Below are 16,980 nucleotides of genomic sequence, written 5' to 3'. Positions count from 1 at the left end.
CCCACAGGAGGGCAATGACGTGCGTTTCGCAGAGACGTGCTGGTGCGGGCAGTGGTGAGCAGGGTCCAAGCACACGTGGCCCACTTGTGGACACGGCCCAGTCCTGTCCTGGGCCGGCCCGACCCCGCCACGCGGCCTTGGCCGTCCCAGGGCTGGGCTGGGCAGGCCTGTGCAGGCTGTGGGCTGTGTGTGTGGCCGTCCCCTTTGCCTCCGAGGATTTCTGCCTGCACGTCCTGCGAAGGTGAACCTGACCCTTGGCACCAGGCTCAGCAGGAGGCAGTTTTGGCCCAGGTCCTGAGGGGCCTGGGCGTGGGCCCCGCTGGGGCCCAGGATGTGCTGGGCAGCGCTGGGCAGGTGGAGTCGGGGAAGGAGCAGGCCCAGGGACCCCCCAAGACGCTCCCAGTACAGCCTGGGCCGGAGTCAGGTTCTGCGCCTGTGACCCCAGGGGTCACTTGGGAAGCCGGCGTGGGACAGAGAGGACCGCAGACGGGCCCACACGGCAGGGCGGGCCCGGAGCCCAGGGCGGGCGTGCCGAGGGGCCTGAGGTCAGCAGTGGGGCGTCGAGCGTGGAAACTTCCAGTCGGGGAGCTGCTGCCAGAGGCTGAGGAAAGGGGGCCTCCCCAGGCCCAGTGACCCCCGGGAGGCGGGAGGCCGCGGGGGCAGCCCCAGCGCCTCCTCGTGGCTGCTCTGCAGACGGGCCTGGCGTCGGTGCCGGAAGGGCTTCTGGGCAGGAAACGGCGCCGACGCCACCTGCCCGGGCGGATGGGGGCCCCGCTTGGCTCCCAGGAAGCCGTGGGGGCGCGCCTCCCCGGGCAGGAGGTTCCAAGTTGGCCAAGGTGCCCCCCGATCTGATTTGGGCCAAGAGGGCAGCGTGGGTGCCCAGGCCATGGGGGAGGGGCAGGAGGAAGAGTCTGGGCACCAGGCTGTTTTAAACTTTTTAAAAAATACACTCTTTGGCTTCCTTTTATTTCTGGAGGGTTACATGAAACGTGAACCATACAGGAAAGAGTTCCAGCCAGGTCCCTGCCCAGCCCGGGCATCTCCACGCGCCCGCCTGCCGCCTGGCTCCTCTCCGGCCCCCTGTCTGTCCGTCCCTCGGTTCGTGGAGCCGGCAGAGGCCCTACTTGGAGGAGGAGGTCATGAAGCTGTTCTCGATGCAGAGGACGATGAAGGCGTGGTGGCAGCCCGCGGCCTTCTGCTCCAGCAGCCGGCCCGCCAGCAGCGAGGAGGCCTGGCCCGTGGCCGCCCCGGCCTCGGTCCGCCACGTCTCACAGTAGCTCTCGGTCAGCCGGCGCCCGCTGGGGTCCGAGCCGTGCCACACGCTCTTCTGGGGCCTGCGAGAGGCACCGGCTGTCAGTCTCACCGCCCCACGCCCCCCAGGCCGGAGGCCACCCCGGCAGGAAAGGGTGTCTCCCACAGCTGGGGGTTTGGTGGGACGTGGGAGCCACTGGGAGGGCGGGAACTCAGGTGGCCGGGAGTCAGGCCAGCCCCGTCCTGGGGGCTCCACCTCCCAGATCACACCCCGAGCTGCCGCCGCTTTTAGGGGCAGCAGAGCCCGGGGACCTCGACGGCTGGCCCTCTGGGGCCGGGTGCACCTGGCTTCGCGTGCCCGTGCTCGGTGAAGGCCGTCCTGGTGCAGCCTCCTCACTAGGAACGAGGAACTGCCCTGGGGTTCCTGCCTCGGGCCAGCCCCTCGGCCGGTGGAGACCACAGCCCTGCCCAGGGCCCCCACACGGGCCCCTCAGTGAAGGCTCTGACAGCCCGAGCCCCCCCGAGGGTCAGGGAACAGGGGCCCCCCACACCTGCCAACAGCGGCACGACGGGCGTGAGGCCAGCGTGAGGGCAAGCGGGCGACGTCTGCCCGCCTGTGAGGTGGGCGCGCGTGCTCTCCGACCCAGAGATTCCACTTTGAGGAATTTACAGCAGTAACGCGCTGTGATGTCTACGTGACGGACAGAGGGGGGCTGCGGGCGGGCTCCCCGGCGGGAGGTGGGGGCACTTGCCGGGAAAGCAGGCCAGATGCGGGCGTTTCAGCCGACACCACAAACAACGCTCTTTACCGTTCCTCCTGCGCGTCCGGACTTGGGTGTTTTAAGCCGCGCGTGGGTACTAGGACTGGGTCAGCCTGGAGGCTCGGAGCCAGGAGGTCGCCCCTTTGCTCAGGACTCAGGTCCCAAGAGGCCCCGAGCTGCTGCGCCCGCACGGGGGACCTACCAGGCGGGGTGCTGTAGGACGTCTCTGCCGTCGAAAGAGAAGATGCGGGCGCCGGGCTTCAGCTGGCCCTCGGAGCCCGAGAACAAGGCCTCCCAGCTGGGAAACAGCATCTCATCCTGCGAGGGGAAGCACGGTCATCCCGTCCCTGCTCCCCTCCCGCCAGAGGGACGCGCGGCCAGCTGGTTTCCGCCACGCCCGCACCTGTCTGAAGGTGGACCGGCCCCACACCACCCGCCCACAGCTCTGGGCCCTGGGCCGGAGTGAGGCCACCGCCTTTGGTCCTGAGGGACCCCGGGGCTCGGGGTATCCAGAAAGCACAGGGTTCCGTTCGTGGGAGGAGCCATGGAGCAAACCCCGTGAAGGGCACTGGTGCCAGGACGCCCAGCCCCGGACGGACACCGGAGCAGGGACGGCCCGAGGGACCGGGCCACCTCCCGAAGCTGGTGACACACCGGGGCCCCTGGCAGGCGGGGGCAGGCGTCAGGGGCCAGGTGGGGGCTCCACAGGGTGCCTGGGGGGCCACAGGGGCAAGACCTGCCCGGTGCCCACCCGACTCCCGGCCCCGGCCCGGCTCGGGGCCGCGCACGCACCCTGAGGTTGACGATGGGCAGGGCGGCGCGGTCGGCGCGGCGCACGATGCTGTAGAGGTCCTGCAGCCGCGACGACAGGAAGGCGCGGAAGGTGCCCGCCAGCCCCGCGGCGCGCGCCTGCTGGAAGCACTGGAAGTCGGCGCCGCGGATGCCGCGCAGGCCGCCCGACTGCGGGCTGTTGAGGGCGACCAGGTGGAGCTGCGGGGGAGCCGCGTGTCAGCCCTGACGCCCGGGTCTCCGCGCCCGCCCCCCCCCCCCCCCGTGGGTCTCCGGGATGCCAGCAGGCGGGGTGGACCCCGGGGAGCCGGAGGGTGGGTGCCCGCCCCAGACCCTCCACCCCCAGAGCGCCGGGTGGTCCACTCACCACCGGCTGGAAGTCGTGGTGGGTGTGGGCGGGCGAGGCCGTGGGGGGCGCCGGCCGGAGGTGCGTGTAGGCACCGTGGTGCGGGGCCCCGGGGTAGGGCTGGGGGCGTGGCAGGCGCGGGGGGCTGGCCAGGATGTCGTCTGCCCGCCAGGACCGCGCGGTCGGGTGGGGGGGCTCCCGGCGGGGGTAGGGGTTGCCCTCGTGCAGCTGCACCACCGGGGGCTGCAAGGCTGCCACCTCGTCCTGCAGACGGAGAGGCGAACAGCGCCGTGGAGCCAGGCCTCCCGCACCCGCGGGTCCCGCGGCCCGGCCCCGCACGCCCGTCGTCGGCACCCGGCTGTGCTCTTGGGCGGGTGAGGGCCGGACCGGAGGCGGTGAGCCAGCCCCGGGGGCGCCCGGCACGTCGGGTCGCGTGACCCTCCGCCCCAGCCCCCGGTCCATCACCCTTGGAGCCGGCTCCTCCCTGTGGCCCCGGGCAGCCTGGGGCCGGCCACACCCCCTGCTGCAGCCACGGCACCAGCAGCCCCTTAAGCCTCTGCCCAACTCCCACCTCAGAGCGGTGGCCTTGACCTCCAAATCCCAGCCCCGGGGCCCCGCTCGCTTCCCGATTCCATCCTTCTCCCGCAGCAGCCAGCACCTTGTGACGCCTGCTACCTGCGTACCCGTGACCCGGTAATAGCGTCTAACGCGATCCTAAGTCATGTGACTAACTCGTGTATCTGTATGAAACGCTTATACGTATACAATTATGTGTTACTGCCGAGTCACCTACTATCTCAGTGCCCGTCTCTCCCACAACGTCACCTCCGCGGGGCGGGGGCTTTGCCTGTGTCAGGCACAGCGGCCCCCGTGCCTAGGACACTGCCCAGCAGCCGGAGGAGGCCCAGGACTAGGTGCTGCGTGAAAGAACGGACTCCCAGAGCCCGGTGGGGGGCAGACAGGCCCACACGGGACCCCTCCACACATGACTTCACAGGGAGCCACCGCCCGGGGGACGCGACCCCTGCTGAGGGAGACTGCAACGTGCTGGCCCCCCCGTGCCCACGGCCACGCACCCCGAAGGGGCTGTGCCCACGCCCAGCCCTCTGCACGAGGGCAGACAGACAGGGACTGCAGGGAGCCTCTCACCTGCGGAGGGCAATGAGCATCGTCTGTGCCCCGCCCCCGCAGGGGGCCCACCCCCCAGGCCCCCAGACGGGCGTGGGAAGAAGGGAGGCTCCTTACCGTCCCTCGTGGCAGGGGCTTGCGGGCCTCCAGCTGGAAGAGAACGGGGGTCACCCTGGGACCGGCCCCACCCCCACCCCCCACGGGAGCCGGTCTGGCTCTGCCCCGGCGCCCCCCCACCCGGCGCCCGGCACACGATAAGCACATCTGTGAGATTACAAAGTGAGAGTCACTCCTCTATGAACCTAAAACTGCTACAGGACAGCTTCTAACAGACGCGGAGGGACGCGGGTGGGGGGGAGGGTCCCTGGCTGCCCCGCCCCCGGGGGCCCCGCCCGGCCGGTCCCTGCGCCCGCGCCCAGGCGCCGGGGCTTCCCACAACGCAAGGACCCCCCCTCCCACCTCCTCTGTACCCTTCGCCCCGTGAGCAAGGTGGGAAGGCCCCCCATCGTGTGCAGGGAGCGCACTGCCCAGAACTCACCAGAACCTTCCGGAACCCATTCCGGACCCGGACGTACAGCTCCTCCCTGTCGGCCACATAGATGAGCCAGCCCTCTGGCACCTCGGGCACCTGGTCCAGCAGGGTCTGGTACGTGGCCCAGACCCTCACCTGCTGGAAGCGCAGCCCAGTGGGGTCCCCTGCGCGGGGCAGCCTCTGGGCTCACGGGGGGGGGCGCGGCGGCTGCGACAGTCTCAGGACCTGAGTGGCGCCCTCCTCGCGAGGCTGGCCCCGTGAGCGCCACGGGGAGACCTCAGCCTCCGCGTCCCTGGGCCACGCGGCCTCACACAGCAGCCCCGCCCTCGGGACCGTCTCAACGCCGCCCCCCACTTCACGCTCCTCCCCTGCCCATCTCAGACCCCAGACGCACCCGGGCCCCCCACTCCCGCTTTGGAAACCACGTCTCAGGGCCCTCCCCGTGGGGTCCCCACTCACAGGCCAGGAACAGGTGGTGCTTACCCCTGAGGAGGTGCCCACGGATCCGGGCGGTCCTGGGGGCCCGGGCGGGCCTGGGGGCCCTGGAACACTGATGGCTGCAGAGGGAGGCCAGAGGTGGGAACAGTGGCCCTGCCTGCGTCAGGCGGCAGCCCAGGGCCCACTCCCCACCCGACTTACTCTGCCTGTGAGGGCCGGGAAAGGAGGGAGGTCCGGGGGGCCCTGGGGGTCCAGGGGGCCCAGGAGGCCCCTGTCGTCCCTCGTGGCCGATGCCAGGGGGCCCCTGAGGTCCAGGAGGGCCGGGCTGGCCCCGGATGCTCTCTCCCTTGGGACCCTAGGGTGGAAGACAAAACGCGAGGCGTTGTCACCTGCGTCCCCGGGCCGGAGACAGACAAGCTTGTGGGTCTGGGCTACACCTGCCATGAGCCCCTGCAGGGAGTGCGGCCCCCAAGGCACCCCTGCGCCCCCGCCTGGGGTCTGGGAAGCCCAGCCCTCCCACCCGTGAGCCCTCCGCTGGGACAGGGCCCTGGGACGCAGACGAGCACCCCCCACAGAGGCACAGCCCCGAGGGCCCCCTCCTCTCCGTCCCCCAGTGGAAGCTGGGGCCCCCGGTCCCCCAGACGCTTTCAGGACAGAGGGTCCTCCTGAGGGGGCCTGGCGGAGAACAGCGCCAGCAGGAGAGAGGAGGTGTCCCCAGGTCAGGTGCCCAACCCAGACCCCCATGTGGGGGCCCCCACGCGGGCAAGGAACCGGGAGGGCGACCCTCGGGGCCCAGCCCGCAGGGTGGACCTGCCCTCGGCTCCAGTCCCCAGCGACCCTGGGGACATGGGCTCTGGCTCGGGAGGGGCCTGCGTGTGCGGCCGGGGGCCAGACTCACCGGAATCCCAGGGTAGCCGGGGGGGCCGGGCGGGCCGGGCACGCTGGAGCCGAAGAACCCGCCGCCCCCGGGCTCGCCCCTTTCTCCTTTCTGCCCGGCGGCCCCTCGGTCACCCTTCTCCCCCTGTGGATGGAAGAGCTCGTCGGACGGCCCTGCTGCTGGTGCTGCACGGGCAGGAGCGGGCGCTGACCCCCCAGGCCCAGGGTGACGCGTCCGCAGCCCAGGCCTCCCGGGTGAGGACGGGGCTCGGCCTCCCGGCCTCCCGCTGGGCCGGCCCAGTTCCCAAAAGACGGAGCAGGGGTGCGTCCTGGGTGCCTCCGGGGCCCCGTGTCGGGGGGACGGGGGCAGTGCGCGGGCGAGGGGGTCACCCACCTTCATCTCAGCGCCCAGGTGGAGGAGGTCGAACGGGAACTGCCCTACGGGGGGAGATGTCGGGGGGCCTCAGGGAGATGCTGTCTTCCCGCCTCGTCCGCCCGTCCCCCGCCCCTGAATCCCGAGTCTCGTTCTCGCGCTGTAATTTCTGTATAGAGACCCCCTGCGTGTTTTGTTACACTTGTTCCCAATTACTTGATATTTTCTGGTATGTTTGTTCACGGCGCCTCTTCCCCTTCATTTTCATCCCTGACCCCAGCACCGCAGACGGTCACGGGGAACAGCTGACCAACAGCCTCACGTCTGCTGCGCGATGACCAGCGCCGGAGTTAACCGCCAGCGCCGCACACAGACACACACACACAAAGGACAAGACATGGTTCTCCCTGTGACGAGAGCGTTTCTCTCTTAGGACTTTTTAAAAATATTTAAAAATTTTTTAAATTTATTTATTAGCTGTGCTGGGTCTTTGTTGCTGCACGTGGGCCTTCTCTCGTTGGGACGCGCGGGGGCTACTCTTCTTTGTGGTGTGTGGGCTCCTCATTGCCGTGGGTTCTCTTGTTGTGGAGCACGGGCTCTAGGTACATGGACCTCCGTGGTTGTGGCTCACGGGCTCGACCGTTGTGGCTCGAGGGCTCCAGAGCGCAGGCTCAGCCGTTGTGGTGCACGGGCTTCGCTGCTCCGCCGCACATGGGATCTTCCCAGCCCAGGGATCGAGCCCAGGTCCCCTGCACCGGCAGGCGGATTCTGAACCCCTGCGCCACCCGGGAGGCCCCTCTTAGCACCTTCAAGTACACGGGCAGCGGTGCTGGCTGCAGCCGCCTTCCCCGGGACGCTGTGTCCTGTAACCGGATGTTGGTACCTTCGACCACCTTCACCCGCCACCCTGCCCCCCACCTCTGGCAACCAACCTGATCTTTTCCTAAATGGTGCCTTTTAAAGGGTTCATTTAGTCTATGACCAGCCATCAATTTTTGTGAACGGCCCTGTGACTTTGGTAAATTTTCTCATTAGTGATGCCAGTTTTTCTGCACATCCCGTTGGACTGCTGACATTCACAAAGGCGTCGTCTGTGAAAACAGCGGGTTTAGGTCTTCCGGAGTCACACCGCGCGTTTCTCCTGCACCTGCAGCGATGACCGGCCGCCCGCTGTGGCCCCGACGCCCCGCTGCAGATGGCAGGGGGGGGGTGCCCGCTCTTCCCAGGGCGTGGGCGCAGCTGTCTTCACTGTCCCTCGCTGTCTCCTTCCTTCACCAGGCCCACGAGGGGAGGTTATGACTCTTCAACGAACCAACGTTTGACTTTTCTGCTTTCTCACTGCTTCCTGTTACGTACATTTATTTTCATTCACGGCATCTCCCCTGTTTTCTTTGAGTTAAATCTGTTTTCCAACGTCCTGAGCTGGACGCTTGAAGCGCAGGCTACGTAAGGCTGTGACCTCGCAGACGAGGAGCAGACGAGACCCTCGCTCCTTCCAGGTGGGAAGGCAACCCTGGCTGACCCTTGGCCCGTGGCCTTTCCCCTGGAGACCTGATGAAGGTGGGGGCCGGACCCTGGGGTGACGTGATGCCTGCGGGCTGAACCACGGGCCTGGGGTTCATCCTGGTCCTGCAGCCCCGGGGTTTCCAGCGCCCACCGCGGCCTCTCCTCGCCCGCAGGCGCCCTGCTCCGTGGGCACGGCTCTGCTGTGTCTTCGATGCTCCCTCGAGGGCAGGCAGGCCTCAGGGACTTGGCGTGTGCCCGGCACGGGCCCGCGGCCTCCCGTGTTGGTGCCGGGGGCCAGGCTGTCACCGTGGTTCAGATCCCACCCCCCAACGGACCCAGCCCTTCGTCTGCTGCCTTCCTCACCCACAGACTCCCCCCCGTAACGAGTGATGTGTGTGTTTTTCCTTTTAGTTCTGTCGATGTTTGCTTTTCATACCTTGAAGCTATGTTGTTACGTGCACAGACACTTAGAATCGCTGTACTTTCCTGGCGAGTTTACCCCTTTATCATTATGGACGTCTAAAAAAATTTCTGGCAGTGTGTCCTGCTTTCAGATACACTTGTCTGACTTCTCATGAGCCCACACAGGCGTACACACGTGCGTGGGTGCACACACGGCTCCCTTCTCACCAGACTTCCACCCCCCTTCCCCTCAGCTCTCAAGCCCTTACACGTGGGCGTGTCCTCCCGTAAGCGGCACAGCTGTGCTTGCCTGGTTGGCGATGTCCATCTTTGAAGAGGAGAGGGGACCCTCTCACGGAACACACGCCCCGACAGACCTGGGTCTCATCCGTCTTCACTGCGCCTCCTGGTTCCGTGCTCCTGGTCTCTGCTCTCCTGCCGTCTCCGGGTCGAGTTTTCCCTGCGCTGTTCCTCCTTTCCCTCGGGGATCAGGGGCGTGTTCCCGTCTGTCCTGGCTGGTCCCCGAGGGGACAGGCGCGTCCTTGACTCGGGTCTGATGGGACGAGGCTTCGGCCTCCGAGGCCAGGCTGGGGTCTCGGGGGTGCGACCTCACCGCCATGGGGCCGCGCGGGGATACGTGGTCCCGCTGTCCCTCCTGCTGTTCCTCCCCCGTCCCCGCGTCATCGGTACCACTCCCTCCTCCCCAAGGGCCCTCGCTGTCCCCACTGGGGCGCGTGTCCGGGAATGGCCTCGCCGCCCACTTCCTCTTCCTGTAGAACGACGTCTTCACCGGATGCAGAATTCTAGGTGAGCAGTTACTTTCTCCCAATGTCTGGAAACCTTTACGGTCTCTGGCTCCTCTCATCCTGGCGAGGCATCCGCTGTGGGTCGTGTCCACCCTTCGCGTGAAGGGCTCCTCGGACCTTTCCCTGGTTTGGAAGCTCGGCCGTGACGCCTTCAGGTGCTCTTCTGCTCCCTGGACCCCGGGCCCCCGCCGCGTGTCCCCACCCCCACACGTCCGACCTCCCGGTGCCTCGCCCAGAGTCCGTGCCGACCCCCCGCCCTCGGCTGTGTCCCATCCGCCCGACGTCGCACAGAATCCTCGCGTCCAGAGGCTGGTTTTCAGTCCCAGGATTAAACCCAGCTCATGCCCACGGACCCCAGCTTCGTGCCGCCGTCTCCTCTCCTCGACGTCTGGCCTCATCCTCACAGTTAAGTCCGAGCCTGGAAACTCCCGTCCGTGCCGGCCAATGGCTCGCCCGCTTGGAAATACCAGGCCCTCAGTGAGCTCACCTTCCTCAGGGGGAGGGTTTGCTTCTGCTTCTGGCAGCTCGTGGGGGAGACCCAGGCTCACCGCGGCCCCGGTGCAGCCCCTGCCCCCGGAGGCCCGGCCCTCGGCCGCCCTGGTGCTGGCAGTGCCCGGGGCCCAGAGCGCCCGGCTCTGCCCGGCCTGCACCCGGCGTCACACCTGCTCTCCTGATTCCATCCGCTGTGGAAGCAGGATTCAGCCGGGGGTTCCCGCCATGCCGGGGGACATCCGGGGTGCTGGGGGTTCACCCGCTGGACGGCCTGGCCCAGGGATGCCCCCAGGGTGCGCGGGGTCTCCCCTGGGAGGTGCGCACGGGGACCACCCTGCTCCTCAACGAGAGGGGCTGGGACGTCCTGCCCGGCCCTCGCCTCAGCCCCCCGTCCTCTCAGCCCCCAGCCCTGCCCCGAGGCTGTGGGGCCAACCAGGCATCCGGCCAGGGCCCCCTGAGCCCAGAGGGGCTTCCTTCCTCCAGGAGGCAGGCAGGCGAGACACGCGCAGACCCCTCGGCCCAGGGCTCCCAGAGCACTCTCACCTGGCGGCCCTGGTGGGCCCACGTCTCCTTTGTCACCCTTCGGTCCAGAAGGCCCCTGGTGCCCTGGAGGGACAGAGACCCCAGTGCCTGTTACTGGACGCGGGACAGAGGCATCTGGGACACGCCCTCCTGCCCACGCACGGACCAACCCAGGCGGGTGCCGTGTGCACTGCAGGCCTGGACCAGGGCGGGGCAGTGCGTGATCCTGGGGACGGTCAGAGCAAGAGCTGGTGACCAGCGGACGCGCCCGCCGGTCGTGTCCCAGGGGCTACAGCCTCTGCTCCCAGAGGCCACGCCACTCCTGCAGGGAGGGGCTCCACCAAACAGCAGGCCTGGACAAGGAGCTGGAGCCGGACTGTGGACGGCCACTGGGTGGCCGCTCGGTGTCCACTCTCGTCCACAGCTGGGCCGCCCGGAAGGCTGTGCTGGGAGGACCCAGGAGACCAGCAAAGGGGGCCGTGGTCCCCTGGGACGGGGGGGCCCGGATCGTCCGGCTCCCCTGTGAGGGCCGCCCACCCCCCGCTCTGAGCTGTGGCCGGAGGGGCAACCTGCCCTCCCCGAGGCCCCGGGACCCTCACCTGGCAGTCCCCGGGGTCCAGGGCGGCCAGGCTCCACAAACGCCTGCAAAGAACGGACCAAAGCTGGCCACTGAGGGGGACGCTCTGGAGACTGAGGCCCCCACCCGCCCGCGGTCTGGGAGGCCACGCAAGCCCCCCCCACCCCCAAGACAGAAGGGTGGGGAGGGGGAGGGGAGGTCACAGGCTCTGGTCGTCACATCACGTCCCTGAGCCTGGGAAGCGGGGGTGTCCCCCCCAGGACCACAGGGTGCGTGCTCAGGAGCCCGGAGCTAGGCAGCCCCTCCCCCCCCCCCTCGGGGGCGCGTCTGCGAACCAGCCGCCCACCACACGCAGCCCACAAGGCAGGTGGGCCTGGGCCTCACCCCCCCACCCCCTCCCCGCAGCACCCCCACCGGGGACGCAGAGGCCAGGGCTCGGGCTGCCCCTGCCTGGGGGGTGGCACCCGCCCCGGAGGTCAGTCCCAGCCTGGGCTTCAGCCCTGCCTGGCGTCAGCGGAGGAGAAAGGAGGCCAGCCTAGGGCCGAGTGGGGGGAGGCAGTGGGAACGGCAGGCGTCGCGCTGACTTACGTTGCTGTCGTAGACGGGGGTCCCGGGAGGGCCTGGGGGCCCTGGCGGCCCAGGTGGGCCAGGCAGACCCTGTGTGGGGAAGAGAAAGCCTGCTCAGTCACGCTCCGGTCGGGCCATCGACACCGGCCAGAACAGCAGACGTGGGCAGGAACGTTTCTGAGAATCACGGTGACGTCGGAAAACATCACGTCGAGAATGCGTCCAGTTTACTCTGTGGCCGTGGGCTCCCTGAGGACAGAGCGGTCGGCTTCCCGCTCCCAGATCCAAGTCCTGCTCAAGCCCTCCCGTGGGAGACGTGCGGGCGGCCGTCTGGGCCGGACACGACCTCGGACACGGCTCGTGTGGTTACTAACTGCCAGCGGGGTGAAGGTCAGCTGTGTCTCCAAGGTCAGACGGAGCCCAGGAGGCCAGCGCCGCGGGCTTCACCCGCTCCCGGAAACAGGACGGACGGCCGACTTGGTTAGCGTCAGAGGAGCCTGTTCTGAAAGCAGCGGCTCCCTCGACAAAGGACCGGCCTGAGTGATGAGGGTGCCTGGGGACACGACCCCGGGACCTCACGTGCACCGGCTCTCGGGCCCCCGGGCCCCCTCCCCCCGCCCTGCGGCCGAGGAGGGCGGGTTGGCACGGAACCGGGGCGTGCGCTCAGGCCCACGTGGAGCCGGACCAGGCAGCCGGCCGACCAGGGTGCGCACCGCCTCGCCAGCCCAGAAGCGCGGGGAGCCCGAGCCCCGTCCTCCTCGCTGCAGCCGCGCCAGCCCCGCCCCGCCTCCGAGCTCTGCGAGATGCTGCCCGCCTTGGGGTGTTCACCAAACCACAGCTGGGGTTTGGTCCACAAGGAGGAGGCGGCCCAGGTGACGCGGATGCGATGGAAAACACGGAAGAGCCCTCAGGACGCCGTGTCGCCCGGCCAGGCTGGGGGGGGGGTGGTCCAGGGGAAAAGGCACCAGGTGCGGCTGGCGGGCCCGCTGGGCGCCCGGCGGGGTCAAGCGAGTGCTGTGTCCCGACGGCCCCACCGGTGACATTACTGAACTGAGGCCCTCGGCTCAAAAGGCAGCAGCAACTGCAGCGCGAAGGCGGTCGGCGCGGGAGGGGCCCACCCCACCCCACCCCACCCCACCCCACCCCACCCCACCCCACCCCACCCCACCCCACCCCACCCCACCCCACCCCAGAACCCACGTGCCTGCAGGCCCTCCCGAGAAGACCACGCTGGGGCACCGTCCGGTGGCCTTGGCGCGTGTGCGTGCGCGCGTGCACGGGGTCTGCGTGTCCGAGAACCAGCACGGCCTGGCCCCGCCGCGAGGCCGCTCAGAAGCCTCCCCCGGTGACCTTCGCGGCCAGGCCTCCTGCCCCGCGGGCCCCGCGGGACGCAGGACACTCACCCTCAGGCCGAATCCCACGCTGGCATCTCCCGGCTCCCCCTTCTCCCCTTTCAGTCCGTTCACGCCGGGGCGCCCCTGGGGCAGAGCACAGTGGGTGGGAGCCGCGGGGGGCTGGCCAGCGCTGCGGCCGCGGGCCCGGGGGGCGGGCCCAGCCGCTCCCGGCCCCACCCAGGGCCTCCCCGGCGTGTCCGTCCCTCTGGGGCCCCAGCTGCCCGTGAGCGGGGCTGGAGACGGCCACGCGCTGGGCGTGGGGGTCCCGGGGGAAGGACAGAGGAGGGTGTGCCGTCCACTCCCCTCTGGGCCCCTCGTCCGCGCGGGCCTGGGCTGCTGTCCACGCCCGGCGTGAGGCCCACGGACTTACCGGCCGTCCGGGGAAGCCAATCTCTCCCTTGTGCCCGGGCCGCCCGTACGGACCCTGCGGGGGGAGCCGGGTTTTAGGGGAGCAGAGACCGGCCTCCCACCGCACGGCCTCCCTCCCGACGCCTGCCCCCGGATCCAGGGGTGCAGCTGGGACGGTGCCCCGGCAGCCCCACGTGTCCTTTCACACCACAGCACACGCGCGTGCCCTTCGGGGACGCCCGGGCCTACTCACCGGGGGTCCTCGGAAGCCGGGCTCACCCTGAACAGAAAACCAGAAGGCACCGTCGGGCGGCCGCAGGGCACCCCCCAGCGGGCAGCCCCAGGGGCCCCTGACCACACCCAGGAGGAAAGGAAGCAGCCGCCGGGAGGAGGCTCTGGGTCGGGGCCTGTGTCCCGGACGCGTGCACGGGGACACGCCCCAGCCTGGACAGAGGGCGACACGGGGCCCAGACGCCCCCTCACCTTGGTCCCTTTCTGGGCAGGGGTCAGTGCTCTGCCGTCGGGGCTCAGGAACGTGCCCGGCTCACCCTTCTCGCCCTGGAACGGGGTGGAGGGTCAGGGGGGCCGGCTCGGGGAGCGACGGGCCTTGCACCCCCCCGCTGAAAACCACCCGCTCAGCACCAGCGTGACAGCCCAGAGCACGGGGCCGTGAGCGGGGCCTCTGCGGGCGCAGGGGAGTGACCGGAGGGGAATCCGCCGCAGGCTCCTGGCACGGCCCCTCACCCCGGGGCCCCCCCACAGCAGTCACCCCGTGGCCCCGGACGGCCCCTCACCTTGGGCCCCGGGAGGCCCTGCTGCCCTCGGGAGCCCAGGTCTCCCTTTGGCCCGGCGGGTCCCTGCGGGGAGACACAGAGGGCTGCCCGGGACGCCCCTGCCTCGGGGCCAGTGACCCCCAGCCCTGCCCCGGAGGCCGGCCCGAGACCCCCGGCTGGACACGGGCTCCTGCTCTGGCTCCTCGGCCTCACAGGCGCCCGCCCGGCCCCTCGCCCGTGAAGCGGAGGCCCCGCACCCCGGGGCAGGTACTCACGGGGAAGCCAGCGAACCCTGCGCGGCCCTGCAGAGAGACAGAGGTGACGGTCAGGACCCGCGGGGGGCAGCGCCCGGCGCCCAGCCCTTCCCGGGGCGCACGTACCTCGGGGCCCGGCACGCTGGCCAGCGCCCTCTGTCCACGCGTCAACAGAGCCAAGGTCCCGGAGGAGGAAGGAAGAGGACCACGTTTACCATGAGACATCAACTCCCATGACATCACCCACACAAGACCCGCAAAGAACACCAGGAGTTCAGTGTGAAAGACGTTTTCCTGGCTTTGGGCTCGAGGACCCTCAGAGGAACACGAAGCGCCCCCGGACCCCCTCCTGCACCACAGAACGGGCCCGGGACCCCGGGATCAGGCGGACAGGGGGCCCGCTCCCGGGCGCTGTGCGCGGGGGGCCAGAGGGGGCACGTCACAGCTGGGGCGGGTGACACGCGGACCAACAGCGCCACCGCAGGGCCGCTCTGGAAGGCCCGGCGTCGACGCGGAGAGGCCCACAGGACCAGCAGACCGGGACCCCGGCGTCTCTGGGGGCGGCCCTACGGGGGGCGGGGCTGGGGGCCCTGGGCAGAGTGTGCGCCCACCCACACAGGGTCCTTACGTCCTGCTCCGACACGTAGACGACGGGCCCGGGCGGCCCGGGGGGGCCCGGGAGGCCAGGCTGCCCCACGCCATCCTGGCCTGGGTCGCCCTGGAAGAGAGCGTCCCAAGGGCGATGAACGGCAGCCCCGCCGGGACCTGGAGGGGCTCCGGGTGCCCACGGGGTGTGAGGGGGCGCCCGGGAGCCAAGCACAGCGGCCGAGAGCCCCCACCCCCGGCAGGGCAGGCGCTGAGCCCGGATCGCCGCCCCACGTCTGCAGGGCACGCGGCTGGGCGTGGGCACCCCAGGCAGGGCAGGCGCTGAGCCCGGATCGCCGCCCCACGTCTGCAGGGCACGCGGCTGGGCGTGGGCACCCCAGGCAGGGCAGGCGCTGAGCCCGGATCGCCGCCCCACGTCTGCAGGGCACGCGGCTGGGCGTGGGGCAGAGGGCAGCACCCCGGGCCCGCCGTGCACCTGCCCCCCGGCCACGGGCCTCCCCCCCCCACCCCCCACGCACTCACTTTCTCTCCCTGGGTCCCTTTTTCTCCTTTTGGTCCCTGTGGAGACAGGAAGGAAACAGTTCATCTTAAACGGAACACCAGCCCCGCTTCCCGGAGACCCCAGGCCGCGGGGACTGGCCCCGAGTGAAGATGTGGGGTTTTTCCTTCACTGAGTAAACGGGGCCTGGGGCGTGGGGTGTCAGCCACACGGGAAACGCCCTCTGGCAGCCTGGACCCCCGACTCACGTCCCCTGGAGCGGGGGTCTCTGGGGACCCTGGGACCCACAGCAGGGCACCAGCTCTCCCACGGGCGTGGCTACTTCGGGGGGCGGCCCCGGCAGCCCTGGCGGTCACTCACCTGGGGTCCAGCCACGCCGTCTCTGCCGGGGAGACCGGGGAACCCAGGAGCTCCGTCTGCTCCGACCTCTCCCTGCATCGGACACAAGGAGAGCCCGTGTGTCGGCCACGGCCCGGGGGCCACGTGCCCAGGCGCTGACCAGAGGTTTCTGTTGGCCACTGGTTCACAGCCACGGGCGATTCAACCTGGTCGGCCTCCTTGGGAGCGCCGTGGGGGCAGAGGACGGGGCAGGGGTCGGAGGACTCCACCGTGGAGCTGGGACGGGAGGAAAGCTGTCCCGTGGGAAAACCTGAGGGGACCCGGGGGGACAGGAGGACGGGGGAGGACGATGCTGACCGTTTACCGAGGCCCCGGGCAATGGGGCCGGGGGGGCCAGCCGAGCCCCTCTCCCCAGACCAGGGCTGCTAATGACCGTGGATCTCCTGAACCCGCGGAAACGTCCTTACCTTGGTCCCTGGTGGTCCCACGGCTCCAGGATCCCCCTAAAGCCGACAGAGGGTTCTGTGGGGTCGCGAGCGCCGGCCCCGCCAGGCGGCGCCTACCTCTCCTCCAGGTGAGCCCACCCCACACCCCCAGCTCAGGGCTGAGGGCCCCGGACCCCGCGCCCACCCACGCACGGAGGGCACACGGCCTGGACGGCTCTGGAAGCCAAGCCGCCGCTCTCCTCCAAGGAGCAGCTGCAGCCGGGTGACCTCACCTCTCACAGTTTAGGAAGCTAAGAACACGTCCATCTAAAAAGCAACCTTAAACTGTCTCCAAGGTTTGCACGTCGAAGCAGGACGCTCTAAGCGACCGGGGGCACAGCAGGGGTGGCACGGCTGACACGCGTGGGGGCCCTGCACCCCCGGGACCGTGCGCGTGGGGGGGGGCGCTGGGTGAGGGCGGCTCTCCTCCAGGGACGGGGTTGGGGCAGGCCCGAGCAGGGAGGCAGGAGCCCGCGGGCGGCCCGACAGAAGCACCCGGGTTCTGCCGGGCGCCACCCACTGCCCGGGCTGGGGGCTCCTTCCTGAGCCCCTCGCCCTCCCCAGGTCGGCGCACACCTCGGGCGTGTGGAACCAGGGACGAGAAAGACGGGCCGGCGCCGCCCCACTGAGCCGAGCCCTGGGGACCGCCTCCCGTGAGGCTTTTCTGTGTTTGTTAATCTTCCACAAGGAGCTCAGGGCCACTGGTCAGCGGCTCCTGGCGTCGGGGGCGCGGGGAGGGGGGGGTGCTGACCAGCAGGCGCCCTGGGCGGACACATCTCTCACTGACCTTGACTCCGGGCAGGCCGGGTGGTGCCTGGGGGCAGAGAAGACAGAGGGCCAGCTCAGTGCGGCTCCCGCCCCACACGCTCCCCCATCCTGTGCTCACAGCTCTCACCGAAAACGGCAGAAAACCAAA

At 69.8% G+C, this 16,980-nt stretch overlaps 1 protein-coding gene across 6 annotated transcripts in view; it reads right to left on the bottom strand.

Moving 5' to 3' along the window:
* Window positions 1-924: 924 nt before the first annotated feature.
* The window catches only part of COL18A1 (collagen type XVIII alpha 1 chain), an 88,953-nt gene continuing 72,897 nt past the window's right edge, over window positions 925-16,980 (bottom strand). For 2 of the 6 annotated variants that reach the window (XM_057696344.1, XM_057696347.1), the window contains 25 exons: window positions 16,852-16,878; window positions 16,047-16,082; window positions 15,601-15,672; window positions 15,264-15,299; window positions 14,764-14,853; window positions 14,262-14,291; window positions 14,157-14,183; window positions 13,903-13,965; window positions 13,592-13,666; window positions 13,362-13,388; window positions 13,131-13,184; window positions 12,770-12,844; window positions 11,388-11,456; window positions 10,822-10,864; window positions 10,244-10,306; window positions 6,516-6,559; window positions 6,144-6,266; window positions 5,447-5,600; window positions 5,291-5,364; window positions 4,814-4,945; window positions 4,393-4,425; window positions 3,169-3,411; window positions 2,805-3,002; window positions 2,215-2,330; window positions 925-1,334 (listed from right to left, as the gene is read on the bottom strand). In XM_057696344.1, coding sequence (XP_057552327.1) covers window positions 1,121-1,334; window positions 2,215-2,330; window positions 2,805-3,002; window positions 3,169-3,411; window positions 4,393-4,425; window positions 4,814-4,945; window positions 5,291-5,364; window positions 5,447-5,600; window positions 6,144-6,266; window positions 6,516-6,559; window positions 10,244-10,306; window positions 10,822-10,864; window positions 11,388-11,456; window positions 12,770-12,844; window positions 13,131-13,184; window positions 13,362-13,388; window positions 13,592-13,666; window positions 13,903-13,965; window positions 14,157-14,183; window positions 14,262-14,291; window positions 14,764-14,853; window positions 15,264-15,299; window positions 15,601-15,672; window positions 16,047-16,082; window positions 16,852-16,878 — 2,118 coding nt within the window. In that variant the 3' untranslated portion in view covers window positions 925-1,120. The remainder of the gene's footprint in view (window positions 1,335-2,214; window positions 2,331-2,804; window positions 3,003-3,168; window positions 3,412-4,392; window positions 4,426-4,813; window positions 4,946-5,290; window positions 5,365-5,446; window positions 5,601-6,143; window positions 6,267-6,515; window positions 6,560-10,243; window positions 10,307-10,821; window positions 10,865-11,387; window positions 11,457-12,769; window positions 12,845-13,130; window positions 13,185-13,361; window positions 13,389-13,591; window positions 13,667-13,902; window positions 13,966-14,156; window positions 14,184-14,261; window positions 14,292-14,763; window positions 14,854-15,263; window positions 15,300-15,600; window positions 15,673-16,046; window positions 16,083-16,851; window positions 16,879-16,980) is intronic. The other 4 variants (XM_057696345.1, XM_057696346.1, XM_057696348.1 and 1 more) reach the window with 4 other exon arrangements.

This window comes from Hippopotamus amphibius, chromosome 10, assembly GCF_030028045.1.
Source record: "Hippopotamus amphibius kiboko isolate mHipAmp2 chromosome 10, mHipAmp2.hap2, whole genome shotgun sequence".
NCBI lineage: Eukaryota > Metazoa > Chordata > Mammalia > Artiodactyla > Hippopotamidae > Hippopotamus > Hippopotamus amphibius.
This window is presented reverse-complemented; position numbering and strand designations above follow the sequence as displayed.